Source organism: Pteronotus mesoamericanus, unplaced genomic scaffold (assembly GCF_021234165.1).
Source record: "Pteronotus mesoamericanus isolate MK-2021 breed Mesoamerican mustached bat unplaced genomic scaffold, CSHL_Meso_final contig_94, whole genome shotgun sequence".
In the NCBI taxonomy this organism is placed as follows: domain Eukaryota; kingdom Metazoa; phylum Chordata; class Mammalia; order Chiroptera; family Mormoopidae; genus Pteronotus; species Pteronotus mesoamericanus.
This window is the reverse complement of record NW_026555285.1, coordinates 30,354,355-30,368,219: the sequence shown is the minus strand read 5'-3', so window position 1 is coordinate 30,368,219 and position 13,865 is coordinate 30,354,355. Positions and strand designations below refer to the sequence as shown.

General features: G+C 41.4%; 1 protein-coding gene across 4 annotated transcripts in view; it reads right to left on the bottom strand.

The window, feature by feature from the left end:
- LMO7 (LIM domain 7) overlaps window positions 1-13,865 on the bottom strand; it is a 205,716-nt gene that overhangs the window by 94,980 nt on the left and 96,871 nt on the right. For 3 of the 4 annotated variants that reach the window (XM_054586443.1, XM_054586444.1, XM_054586445.1), the window contains exon 4: window positions 4,194-4,300. In XM_054586443.1, coding sequence (XP_054442418.1) covers window positions 4,194-4,300 — 107 coding nt within the window. Of the gene's footprint in view, window positions 1-4,193; window positions 4,301-4,803; window positions 4,888-13,865 lie in introns of those variants that run through there. The other variant, XM_054586446.1, reaches the window with a different exon arrangement.

The window sequence follows — 13,865 nt, the reverse complement described above, 5'->3', positions numbered from 1 at the left end:
TGACTTTTGAAGCCAATGAGAGCTCCTTGGAGAAACAGCCCGACGCCTTGCTTTGTCACGTGGTTTATGGCAGTCTTTCCAGGTAAGGAACAACGGTTGTTTTCCTGAAAGATGGCAAGGAAGGAATCTCGAGACATTTTGGGACCTCAAAAACTTGAGAAATCCACTCAGACTGATAGGTACTTCAGACAAAGCCAGATGGTAACTGTGTGACTTGGCTTCTGTACCCTGAAGAGCTGACTAAAGCTCAATCTGAAGGTTCCTCGTGTAACAGGACACAGCCAGGGCCCCCCCAAAGGGGATTTGTGACAGGGTCCAGAAAATTGGGGTGTCCAAGAAAAACAGAATATTCTCACCTCCTCCCAAACCAAGCAGGCTGCCATGGGGGATGGGAGACAGGGAGCAAGGCCATTGAGAGTCATTTTGCATGTCAGTAACAGGAGGATGGCTTCATACTTTATATGCAAATACGGTTATTTTGCATATCAACAAGACTAACTAGGAAGGTTTGTATAACTTTAACCCAGGAGGGAACTGGGAAGCAGCTCCCCTGGTTATAGCGCCTGCTGAAGGAGGCGGAGGTGGGGTTGCTGGGGAGGATTCGCGCAGGGGTTTAAAACCCAGGTGAAGAGGCCATGCTAGAGACTTTCTGACCGCTCGGTTTAGGAAGCAGGATGTAACTGGGAAGGGGAAACAGGGCCTTCGAGATAGACAATGGGACAATGTGAAGGCCATGTAGGAAGGAAAGGGGAGAAAGGACTCTGACTAGTGGGCCAGGGGAAGGTGCCACGTGGTTTTGGATTAAGAACTGGAGATCGAGGCACTGCAGCGGATGGTGCTGGGAACCACGAGAGGCCTGCCAAGCTGGGCCCCGGACTTCTGCTCTTTTTCTTCTGAAGGACAGTATTTCAGACTGGCCTGACTGGGCAAAGCAGGGGAAGGCAGGACTGTGTGAACTGGTGGGTGTTTTAAAGGATTTTGAGATTTAATGACGACATTTAGCCATTATTCAAAACTTGTATAACTTTTGAATAAATAGTTCCTTTCTTTTTCACCAGACTCTGCCATTGAGAGCCACAATTTTGAAGGGTGGCGGGCAAATGAACTTAGAACCAAGGGACGCTGGGGAAGGGGAGCATTGTTTCAGTAATAGTATCTGCCCCCCTCGACGGGTCTATTATTCGGTAACACTTGTGGAAATTCCAGCAAAGCAAATTTGAAAGAGCCTATACAATCAATTACTATTCTTGTTGTGTTCATGCAAATAATCAGGCCAAATTGAAGCTGGACTTAATGCAGTCTCTGGTAAAATGAGGGTAACTTTAGGGAGAGAGACTGTGTTTCGATGGAAATCACACCGTCCAACTGTTACCCACAAACTGATTGAATCCTAGTTTTCCTAGTTTTCTTCCAAGCTAATATTTCATTGTTTTCTTTCCTCCTTTGACTTGGAATTACTGAGGACTCCTGATGCAGAGTCAGCCACACAGAACACCCTCTGCTCTGCCCCTCCCTTTTTGGGATTTTAAGTTCAACATCTGGTCTGTGTTTTCCTAATTCCCTTCTTAGGACCTATAGAAGCCTTTCTCTTTATTCTTGTTTTTAGGCCATGTCTCCTCAGATATCTCATATCCTTCATTCAATGGAGCATCCAAACTCTGAAAGAGTCTCTCCCCAAATGGCCTCCAGCCACAGCTCTTGCTTTCTGAGCTGTCCAATTCCACCCTCTCCTCGTTAATGACCCATACCCAGAGCCATAGGCGAGGACAGCTCTACACCCCTGGCCCACCTGAAGTAGTTACAGAAGAAATCTTCATCCCTACTCCCCAAAACCAGAACCAGGCCAGGTTATTAAGAATAAATCCATTTTAAAACCAGAGTGGGGAGTGAAAGGCTAAGGTCAGCCCCATTTGCTGTTGTGGTGCCATTTGCCTAGCAGGCCTATGGCCGTGTTAAACATGACTGCCATTTTACTCTTCTGAGTTTGTCCCCAGGACTAGAAATTATTGGAAGCAAAAACAGAACTAGTGCTCCCTACAGCCACAGGAAGGAGATAACACTGGAACCAACTACAACCTCCTGTTGCACTGCCCCAACAGCAACCCCGCCTACTCTTTTTTATTCCAATTACAATCCAATAAAAGCTCAAAGCTCCCACCTCACAAGGCTGGTGTATCTCCCCACACCATGCCCTTCTCCTTTCTTGGAGAGTGAATAAAAACTTTATTCTCTACACTGTCTTCTCTTTATGAATTCTTTCACAGCTTGCCCTAACACTATTTAGTAAAGGAGCATTTGCTTTCCTAACAACCTGCTTCCTTTTTATAAGAATGCTATCTCAGAACATAAGAGCTGCAGCCCACATTTTTAAGAAGCCACTTGCCGGCCTCCTCCTGTCTCACTTGACCGCTGCGCTGATCAGTCTGACAAGATGGAATTGTCAGGGGAAATGTTCTTAGGCAGAATCCAGGTTGTCTCAGGAGCCCTTGCTCATACTACTTAGGCACACCTTACTTTTATGGCCTTGTGGTTTCAACTGAAACAAGTTGTTCTGCATACTTCCTGCAGCAGTAGCTATGTGACCTCCTGGTTTCAGTCCGTCAGTAATCTCACTGATAGCTGGGCCCAGATAGGATTTTTTCCTAAACACTTTGGACCCAACATTCCATGAAACAGGCTCCAGGGCAAGCTTTGCTCAGAGCACCCTTGGGACTAGGAGCCAACAAACATGTTTTGCCTAGTCTGCAGCCTACTCAAACATGGTCTATCGAGTTTCAAAACAGTGTGATTTTAAGGGGAAAAGACATTCTTAAAAGACAGCGACAACTTAAGAAGATTTTCCAAGTCAAAAATTTCTTTGCCCATCAGATAGGTCTTATGAGAGCATGACGATTAGGAAAAGTAAAATAACTTTTTCCATAGTTACTTTTCAAGGAAATTAAACATGACCCATACTGCGGAAGTAAACATGTCATTCTGACGCTGAAACTTAGGGTCTCAATTAATCAGAAACACAGGCAGACACAACCCTGCCATGCACATATCATTGCTCTGTGGCTTAGGAATGTTCATTCAACACAGCTAAAAGCATATAGGTTCAAAATAGCTTGTTCGTTTAAAAAAAATACGTATTGCTAGGTTCTGAAAAGATTAATCCTACCTAGGATTCCAGGTTATACTGTTAAAAGACAACGTGTAATATAAAGATACGTATATACAAGGTTTTCTTTAGGAAAAAATATTGTCTATATTTAAGGTTTTACGATCAATTTTTTAGTAACTATGAAAGCCACTACAACAGGGATATTAACCGTATAAACTAAATCTTTGTTTGAAATCGTAGAAACTGAAATCGTAATTTTTTTCCATGCCTATTATCTCTAGAGTTAAATCCTCTATTTTCTTTCTTGGAAAACTGTTCATCAGGTTTGGGAGCCATGGTACAAACAGGTAGCCATTACTACAAAATTAAATCATTTTCCTGTCATATTTATCTGATAACGTGACTTTATTCTCTGAAAGCCAATTAGATTTATAGGGGAAGAAATCTCACAGGAGCTCAAAACCAGATTTCCCAAAATCATACAGTTACCCCTGAACACCATTTATCCATCTAAACCCCAACAGCATCACCTGCGCACATTTCCACCACCCCTCACTTTCACTTTCTCATCCATACTATTAAAATAGTAAAAACCAGTTCATTTTTTAAAACAGCCACAATTAACAAGGCCAGTAGCGTCCTTGTTGGTCCTAGGCACTTCTGCTTCTGCTTTATCACCATCCCACTCTCATTTTTATGTTAGCAATTATGTCTCAATTCCAAACATCTTAAAACTACCTTTAAATAATTATTTTCACTCTGTAAATTCTGACATAACTTTTAAGTTAGCTTTGTAAGTATAAGGAGTATCCTCACCATTAGCAACCGAACATGTTGGGCACGCATTAAACTATCAACTGCCATTTCGGTTGGTATAGAGATTTAAAATAAGACCGTGACACGCTATTGATTACAGACAGCTTCATAGTCACAGTTCCTAAGCTATTTTTTTAAGTAGTCTGTTCTGGAATGAGAACAGAGAAAGGCAGAGAGAAACGAGGTTTCAGTCATCGTGAACTCTCAGGACTTCTTTTCACCTCAGCTCCAAGCCCCACGTTTAAAAAATACATAACAAGCCAGTGAAACTTACTTGACAGTGACTCGATTCGATAAATCCTGTAGATCCCCAGGATGGAAAAGCTGGGCTTCTTTCAATCCAATCTGTTCACAAGCTTTCAAAAAAACATTTATATTATCCTGTGAAAAGAAGTGGAAAGTGATTGCTTAGCCGAGCTCTCTCCCAGACAAAGGTTACAAAATTTTTATGATATAACTTCCAGGCTTCAAAGTCCGAACAGCCGGCAAAAAATGAGGCAGCACGACTGACGAATACATGTATTTAAAAAAAAAAAAACAAACATGGGCATGTATAGCCTTTCAGAGTTTAAGAGCATAAATGTGGTGCTCTCTTATGCCCTGCCATAGGCTGTTTCTGCAATCTCTGTGACTAGCACGTTAAACATTACCTGTTACAGGACAAGTGCCTAGCCACTGAGCAGTAATCTACACTTTGATGTCAGCTCTGCTCTGCAAACAAACGCCCTCTTCCCAGCTTTGCACGACAAGCCTCACCTCTCCTCTTTAAAAATAACTCCAGCTACTGACATTCACCCACCCAGAAACTGTTGGCAGGGAGGAAATAAGAGGAGGAACATTCTGTTTCTATGATTACAAATTACAGAAAGACTGGAATACCACACCTGGAATCTGGGTTTGGTTGCTGAGCCGGCTCTTGACAGACAGGGAAACCAAACTATAGGACCCAGGAGGAGCCTAGTGCTCATTGGCTAAATCACATAGTTTAGGTGTGGTACATTTCTCAACGCCCTGCAACATGCCTCAGGAACTGCCTCCAAGAAATAAAAATCTAGGTTGTCCTCATCTCTAATTTCAAAATCAAAATCATCCATTCAAAAGGACCAATGCTTTTCATGTACGGAAACTGCTGCACAGACATTGACTACAATATAGTCTATGTTACAGCCGGCTGCATTTCAGGGACACACATTTGGTGAACAGAATTAGCTTGAGCTTCCACCTCTACCCCGCTTCAGAAAGCCCTTTACAGGGTTGAGCTTGTGATGATTCCATGCAGGCTCTTAACCTTAGCTTTGTTAGGGTTCTCAGGCAAGAGATCAGCCTCCTACTTTGCCTACACACGTTTGTCCATTTGCTCCCGCTGGCAACACCACATCTGTGGGTGAGCCTTAGAGCCTCCGTGAAACCTTGCCTCCATCTCTAACAGCTGGCCGAGGCAAGCAGGGGCCAGGAGACAACCTACCCCTTGAAGAAGGGCCACTACTCTTTTCCCATGTTGAGAAGCTCATCTTCACGGAGAAAAGGCAGGCTGGGATGGCAAAGTGGGAGGGAATGATAACAGGAGAAAGATGAAGGGGCTAAATTTAATGGGTTGGATTCTTCAAGAGTGAGGGGATTTAGGGAAAGGGCAAGCAAATGTGTGGCAAGAGAAAAGCAACACTGATTGCTAGGAAACTCAGGAACATTTGCTCAAAAAAATAATAAAAGCTTTGTAGAGGTGGGAGGTTATTCTAGTGTACTATCAGTAGAAGGCAGTGCAAAGTACCTAGCTGAAAGCTGAAATCCATGATTCATTTTAAATAAGAGGTCAAAGGTTAAAGGCACAAGTCAAAAGTTGAACAACTCAAGGAAAGGCATTTTATCTGACCTTATATGGAAAAAAGGAAAATAATGTTTTGGCAAAATTCCAAGGGTATTAAAAAAGTGATCATTTTGCTGGTGTGCTCACATAATTTTTAAAAACTCTATTATTTGTGATTGTCAAATGATTCAAGTTAGTGGTTCTATAACTTGCCCTTAGACATGCAGACAAGAGTAAATGGTTTGGTATACCAGTACCCCAAATCCTATAAGAAGCAAATCACAAACCAAAAAAGGAAAAATAATCCATAAGAAGTCTTCCCACAGATACAAAGTCAATATTTAGAAATCCAAGGCATTTTTGTATGCCAGCAATCAAATATCAGAAACAGAAACTAGGGGAAAAAAATTCCATTTACTATATAGCAAGAAGAAAAATAGTGTACCTAGGAATAAATTTAACCAAGAAGGTAAAAGACCTGTACTCGGAAAACTATAGAGCACTGAAGAAAGAAAAAAAGAAAGGAAAGGAAAGGAAAGGAAAAAGGGGGAGGGGAGGGGAGGAAAGGAAAGGAAAGGAAAAAGAGAAGCATATACCATGTCCATGGATTGGAAGAATAAACATCATTAAAATGTGCACACTACTCAAAGCAATCTATAGTTTCAACGCAATCCCTATTTAAATACCAATGGCATTATTTCACAGATCTAGAACAAATATTCCAAAAATGTATATGGAACCAAAAACACCACCAAATAGCCTCAGCACTCTTGACAAAGAAGAACAAAGTAAGAGGTATCAAAATACCTGACATCAAACTATACTACAAGACCACTGTAATCAAAACAGTCTCATACTGGCATAAGAACAGACACATAGATCAATGAAACAAAATAGAGATCCCAGAAGTAAACCCACGTCTCTATGGTCAATTGATATTTGACAAAGGAGGCAGGAGCATAAACTGGAGTAAAAATAGCCACTTCAGTAAATGGTTGGGAGATCTGGAGAGATTCATACAAAAAAAATGAAGTACCTAGGAATAAACTTAATGAAAGAGGTAAAAGACCTGTATTTAGAAAACTATAGAACACTGAAGAAAAAACAGGAGGAAGATCTACCAACTTAGCACCGTACACTGAAATAAACTCAAGATGGATAAAAGACTTAAATATAAGCTGTGACACCTTAAAAGTCCTAGAGGAAAACATACACAGTAAAATTTCAGATTTCCCATACAACAATATTTTTGCTAATATATCTCCTAGGACAAGGGAAATAAAGGAAAAAATAAATGAATGGGACTACATCAAATTAGAAAGCTTTTGCACGGCTGAAGAAACCATCATCAAAATGAAAAGGAAACCAACCAAATGGGAAAACATAAATAGGCAATGATACCTCAGACAAGGGTATGATCTCCAAAATATATAAAGAACTCATATGACTCAACACCAGGAAAACAATCAATCCAATTTAAAAATGGGCAAAGGACCTGAACAGACAATTCTCCAAGGAGGACATACAGATGGTCCATAGACATATGAAAGGATGTTCAGCATCACTAGCCATCAGAAAGATGCAAATTAAAACCACAATGAGATACCTCCTCACATCTGTCAGAATGGCTATCATTAATAAATCAACAAAGTGCTAGCGAGTCTGCACTGTTGGTGAGAATGCAGGCTGACTGGTGCAGCCACTGTGGAAAAACAGTACGGAGTTTCCTCAAAAAACTAAAAATGGAACTGCCTTTTGCCAGTGATTCCAGTGCTGGGATTATACCCTAAGAATCCTGAAACAACAATTATATGGCTCCTGTATTCATAGCAACATTATTTACAATAGCCAAGTGCTGGAAACAGCCTAAGTGCCCATCAGTAAATGAGTGGATCAAGAAAACGTGGTACATTTACACAATGGAATACTGCACAACAGAAGGAAAAAACTCCTATCCTTTGCTACAGCATGGATGGAACTGGAGAATATTATGCTAAGGGAAATAAGCCAAATGGTGAAAGAGAAATACCATATGATCCCACCTGTAAGAGGAACCTAATGAACAAAACAAACAAACAAGCAAAATAGAACCAGAGGCATGGAAACAAGGAACAGACTGACAGTGACCAGAGGGGGAGGGGGAGGGGGTTAGGGGTGGAAAGAAGGGGAGGAGCCCAGTCAGGGAACATGTATGAATGACCCATGGACAAGGACAGCAGGGCAGGGACTGACTATGGGAGCGGGGGAGGTGGCGAGGGGGTGGGCTGGCAAAGGAGAGCAAATGGGGAAAAACTGGGACAACTGTACAAGAACAACAATAAAATATTTCATTAAAAAATCTTCCCACAAATTCTATTTTGTTCTGAATGTTTAAAAAGCATAAAACATTCAAACAAAGTTAAACTAAAAGTAAACCTATTGAACTGACAAAATAATTCTTCATGTATTTTATAAACACGTAACAGAATTCATTCAGTTGACAAATATGTACAGGTTGATAAGGATAAAGCCACACATTCCTCAAAACTCATCCAAAGTATTTAGAAAGAAACCACTTAAATTATACAGTGACTAAACTTCATTGAGAACGAAGAAAAATACAATTAATAGGAATAAATCCTAATTTTAAATAAAGGCTTTATATTAAAAAGCAGAACCTTTTAAATATTTTAATGATGCTCCGTTTAAAACACAAACTTAATAGACCAAGTCATACATGGTCTAGGCAGCAGGAACAGGTTGTACTGGAATCAGAATTGTAACCTAAACCATTCCTACTGGACTTGAGCCCATTGGCAATTTATTTTATGCAATTTCAGAGTTGCCTTAGGGAAGATACAAAATTATAAAATTTTCATGTCTGGTGAAGAAACCACACCCAGCTCAACATATTAAAAGAGAAGCATTTAGTCCTCACTTAATGGAATCATTTTCACTTGAACTAGTAAAGATGAATAAAAAAACAAAGGACAAACCTGAAACAACTCTTATCTCATTGGACAGGTAGCCAGGACTCCAAGTTAGCTCTGCCAGAAACCAACAGGATGGCTTGGAAATATTAACCTTTTTGGCCCCATTTTCCTCAGCTGTGATTATCTGTGGACCTGTATCCCATTACCAAGGGCACACACTTGTATCTGCAAGGGCAGGCAAGCCCAGCCCTTCCCACAAATATTTTATAGCCCAGCTTACAAAAAATACTTCATGTCAAGAGCCTGCTCTAAACATCTGTAATTCCTACACTTTGAGGACCAAAAATGGCTTTTCAAAAATAAAGTCCCCAAAAAGACAATCCCCGAAAATCTGCAATAGCTCCTTTAAGATTTAAGTGTTTCCATGACTAATGATAACAACAAATACTATACAAACACAAAAAGCAGGATGGCTGGAGATTTTCACATTCTCTCAAATCCCCTCTCCATGCCTACGACTGGAATCAATTAGGAGGGCCGTCATTAACAGGTGTGGGGGGGGGACGGTCCAGGGCGAATTGGAGAGAGAACTGAATGAGGCAGGGACAGTACTTGCTATAACAACTGAGGTGAGATGAGGAAGCCACGAAAATTCCCAAAGATTCCCAAAGTTATATTAGTCCGCTGTCATGCCTCTGCAGATTATCTACTGCTGCGTGGAAAATGACCCCAAAACTCAACAGCTGAAAACAATAAACATTTATGACTTCACACAGTCCCTGAAGGTCAGGAATTTGGGAGTGGCCTAAACTGGACAGATGTAGATGAGAGGTCAGGCAGGGCTGCAGATCTAGGAAGGCTTTCTGGAGGCTTCAAGATGCTGCTTCGAAGGTGGCTCGCTTGATGGCCAGCAAATCAGGGCTGGTCGTTGGTGGGAAGCCTCCGATCCTTACAAGATGGACATCTCCACAGGGCTGCTTGACAGAATGAGTGATCCAAGAGAAGGCAAGACGGAAGCTACCGTGTCTCGGAACCTAGCTTTTCAAGTCACAATCCGGCATTTCCTCCTATCCTGCCGGTTGCGTAGGTCAGCCCTATTCAACCTAGGGAGGGCTACACAAGAACATAAGTAGGAGGCAAGAATTGTTGGGGACCATCTTGGGGGCTGGGGAGCACAGTTTACTTTCTGGCCCCAATGATTCACCTCCCTCCCACACGTAAAGTAAACTAACCCTCCCCGGGGCGAGGAAAAGTCTCATTCCTTTATACTTGAGTTCACAGTAGGAATCTCATCATCTAAATCAGGTCCAGGTGCCTCAGGGATAGTTCCTTAAGTACCACCCTTGAGCACAGTTCCTCTCAACTTGAATGCCAGTGAACTAAAAAGCAAGTTACCTGCCCCCACCCCACCCAACCCAACATGTAATAGTGGGACCAGTGTCGGGTGACCGATAGAGATGCTCTGGTTTAAAGTGTTGAGAAATGAATGCCACACAGGAGTCACTTGTTCACAGAAATTCTGAAGTCCTGCAAAACATAGCTTAATGGGCCATTCATTAAGAATCCAGGCCAGGAAATACTTCCTCATGGTCTGTTTGATTTACTCTCTGGACCTTTGGTTCACCTTAAAATCATTTTTCCATTTCTTCGAAAAGTGGCCTCTGTTTGCAGCTGTATTAGCTTTCTCAATCTGCTTCCTCCCCATTAAAATTTGCGGAACTAAAAGTCTTAGTTTTATAATCCTCTGTGCCTTTCAGTCTAAGTTTACAGGATTTCTGCAAATAGAATTCTTTCAAAATTACTCTAAGTCTTCTGTGAATCTTACTGGACTTTATTCCATTAGATCAAAAAAGCCACACCTACAAATCCCTTCAAAATTCTCTGCCTTGATCTGCAGGGATGACCAAGGGACACCACCCGTAAGCTTCTTAGAAGTCCTATTGCTGGACTAGAAAAATATCCAAGGCACCACTTTGGATCTTCCTAAAATCTTAAAAGAATTTTACAGCCACGCCCTCGGCTTCATCTTTAGACCTTGTTTTCCTGCCTGCGCTCTGAACCTGATCTTTGCCAGAAGGCCGTGTCTCAACACTAGCATCACCTGACCAAGGAGGCTGATGATTTTCAAAACCAGCAATTCCTGTGCCCTTGCGTTTATCAGTCTATCTTTCCCTCTCTCCCACTTTACTGGAATCAGCAGGAGGAAGCCAGGCAGCACTTTAACTTCCCACCTGGAATACTTCTCTGGTCACCTAGTTTACCAGGTACAATTTATAGTTAAAAGGGAATAAATACCAGGTGAGAATCATTGGGACAACTTTAAAGCTGGCTACAATACTTACACAATAAAGAATAGAGAATGGTCATTATTTGGAGTAGAAAAATAAACTGTTTTAGAGATGTTAAGTTTCAGATATCCACATCAAGATATCTAGCTAATAGTAAATTGGGTTTAGAGCCCATGAAAAGTATCTGATCTTAAAATATGGTTTGGGGAATCAAAAAAACACATTGGTAGTAGTTGAAATTAAGGATGTGGATGAGCCCTCTTAGGAAAAGCAAAGCTAGAGAAGGGTTCACAATCAGATGCCAATATTTAAGAGGCAGTTAAAAAAAAGAGGAGTCAAGAAAGAAAATAAAAACATTCAGCAACCAGAGAAATCAGGGGAAAAGCAGAAATGAAGAGTGTCACGAAAAGCAAAGGGAGAAAAAGTTTCAAGATGGGAGAGTCCGAAGCTACAAAGAGCTCCAACAAGGCAAGAATAAAAACAGCCTGAAGAATTGACAATCTCATGGAAAATCCTTAGTGAACATAGACTTCAGGGGGCTAAGTGACACTGGAGATTAGCCGTTTACTACAGCGCAAGGATCTCTCAAAGTGCAACAGCTGTCCTTCTCAATGCCACTCTCATACGGCCTCCCACTCATGTTTCCCATCACTTCTCCCAAAGCTACCACATCTGAGGGCAGGGTGCTCCTTTCCTGGAAGGAGAGGAGGTGGGAGAGCAGTTCTCACTCAACTTCCTGGCCCCAATTGGAGGACCATGTTCGACTTCCTCCCAGCATCTTCCAGTTTTAAACATGAATGAAATGATATATTCCTATGGCATCTTAACGCCTCTCTCTCTCCATTATAAGTCTTGAAAAGAGAGTTATGAGGAGGAGAACATGAGACCAACATGAATATTCTAACACGACTCATCAGTAACACTGGTCTTCGGTAACACTTCCCCTATGAGAGCCTTTCATCCCATATTCCTTCCAAAAGCACTTCTGCAGTAATATGAGTATATTCTCATGTCATTTAGGTGGGTTTCCTTGCTCTTTTATGGTAAATAAAAGTAGTTGGGGAATGTCAGGGGCCCAGAGTTGAATTAATCATGTTTTGACAAGCTCTTATCAGCCAATATGAGGGCTCTCATTTTTTTTTATTCTACTATTCTCTTCCTCGTCCCACACCCTACTCTCACTCCTCTCCATGAAAAGAAGCCTCCTCCCTAAGTATATACCCTGTAGAATCCAAAAGAGATGTTCAAGCAAGAACATGCACAGGCATATCACATTGTCTTATTGCATTTTGCTTCGTTGCATTTCACAGATGTTGCATTTTTTACAAATTGAAGACAAGACCCTCCAGCAGCAAAAAAACTACAACTCATTTTATTGTGATACTCTCTTTATGGCAGTGGTCTCAAACTGAACCCATATCTGAGGTATGCCTATGCATGCATAACGACAGCACTATTCACAAAAGTCAAAAGGTGAAGGAAACAGCTAAGATGTTCATGAACATATAAACAGATAAACAAGCTGCAATATATCCATACAATGACATAATATTTAGCCATTGAAAAGAATGAAGTAATGATACAAGCTGCTGCACGGATGAACCTCCAAAACATTATATTAACTAAAAGAAATGAAACACACGCAGGTCACATACTCCATTTATACGGGATATTCAGAATAGACAAATCCATACAGACAGAATGCAGATGGGTGGTTGCCAGTTGTTGGGGGAAGGGTGGGATAAAATGGGGAGAAACTACTTGACAGGTGAAAAGTTTTACTTGGGAGCAATGGAAATGTTTGGCAGTTGAACATTGTGAATGTTCTAAATGCTGCTGAGTCATTCACCTTAAAATGTCTAACTTTATGTTATATAAATTTCACCTCTATTAATTATTTTCTAAAAGATGTCTTCTCTAATATGCTTAAAATGTAAATGTCAGTCAAAGTGTCTATTTATGTGGTCTAATTTACATTATTCTCTTCCACATTGAATCATTTCGGTACCCCAAAAATTAAAGTCTCATTCAAGTATATACCATACCACCCTAGGCTCTGACCCTAAATAAAGTCGCTTTTATTTTCACTAGGAAGACCTAAAAAGAAGTATATTTAATGACAAAATTTCAAGTGTGGTGACTTCCAACATATGACAAGCTGTCAACTCGTGTCTACTTCCAACCAGTCAGACCCAGCTGTGCAAAAGTCTCCTGCGTGCACAGGTGAAGAGCTATTATAAACAAAAATGGGTTCTTTGAGATCAAATCCTAATTAATTCTCAGAAACAGCGGAGTTGTGCTCAGCGCTGTGATCTGAAGGCCACGCAGGCCGTTCCTTAAACCAGAGCTCCCAGAACATCACCTGGAAGTGCTTCCCATCAATGAATCAGACGTTTTTCCTGTGCTCACTTTGGCCTGTGAGTCTCACTAAGGTTCTATGTTCTATGGCTACTTAAAGATTTTTTTTTTTCCAATTAAAAAAGAGAGTGCATTATCCAGTTCCTCTGAATCTGAGCACATGATGGTGCAGATCTATTTATCCTGAGGCAAAGACACCTGCAGACCTCAATTTCTTTTCTGTTTATGAGAGGACACCAAAGCCCGTACCCGCTCTGCGACTGAAATCAACAGAGGTGCCAGAGTTAGCCAGTATATGCCAGCATCAAGACGTAACCATTGTTTGAGGCACAGAAATTGAAATAAGTCCAAGCTTTAGTGTAACAGTCCCGGGTCAGCCACCTCAGAATCACTGCCGGAGATGAAGGAGGGGACAGAGCATGCACAGTCACCACGGAGGTGACGCTGATGCACCGTCAAATCAGAGAACAGCTGCCCTAGCCTCTTGCTGTTCCACGAGTGGTCCATGCACCATCATCACTGGCATCACATGGGAGCTGTCAGAAAGGCAGGCTCTCTGGATCCGTTTCCTCCTTCGGTGGGTG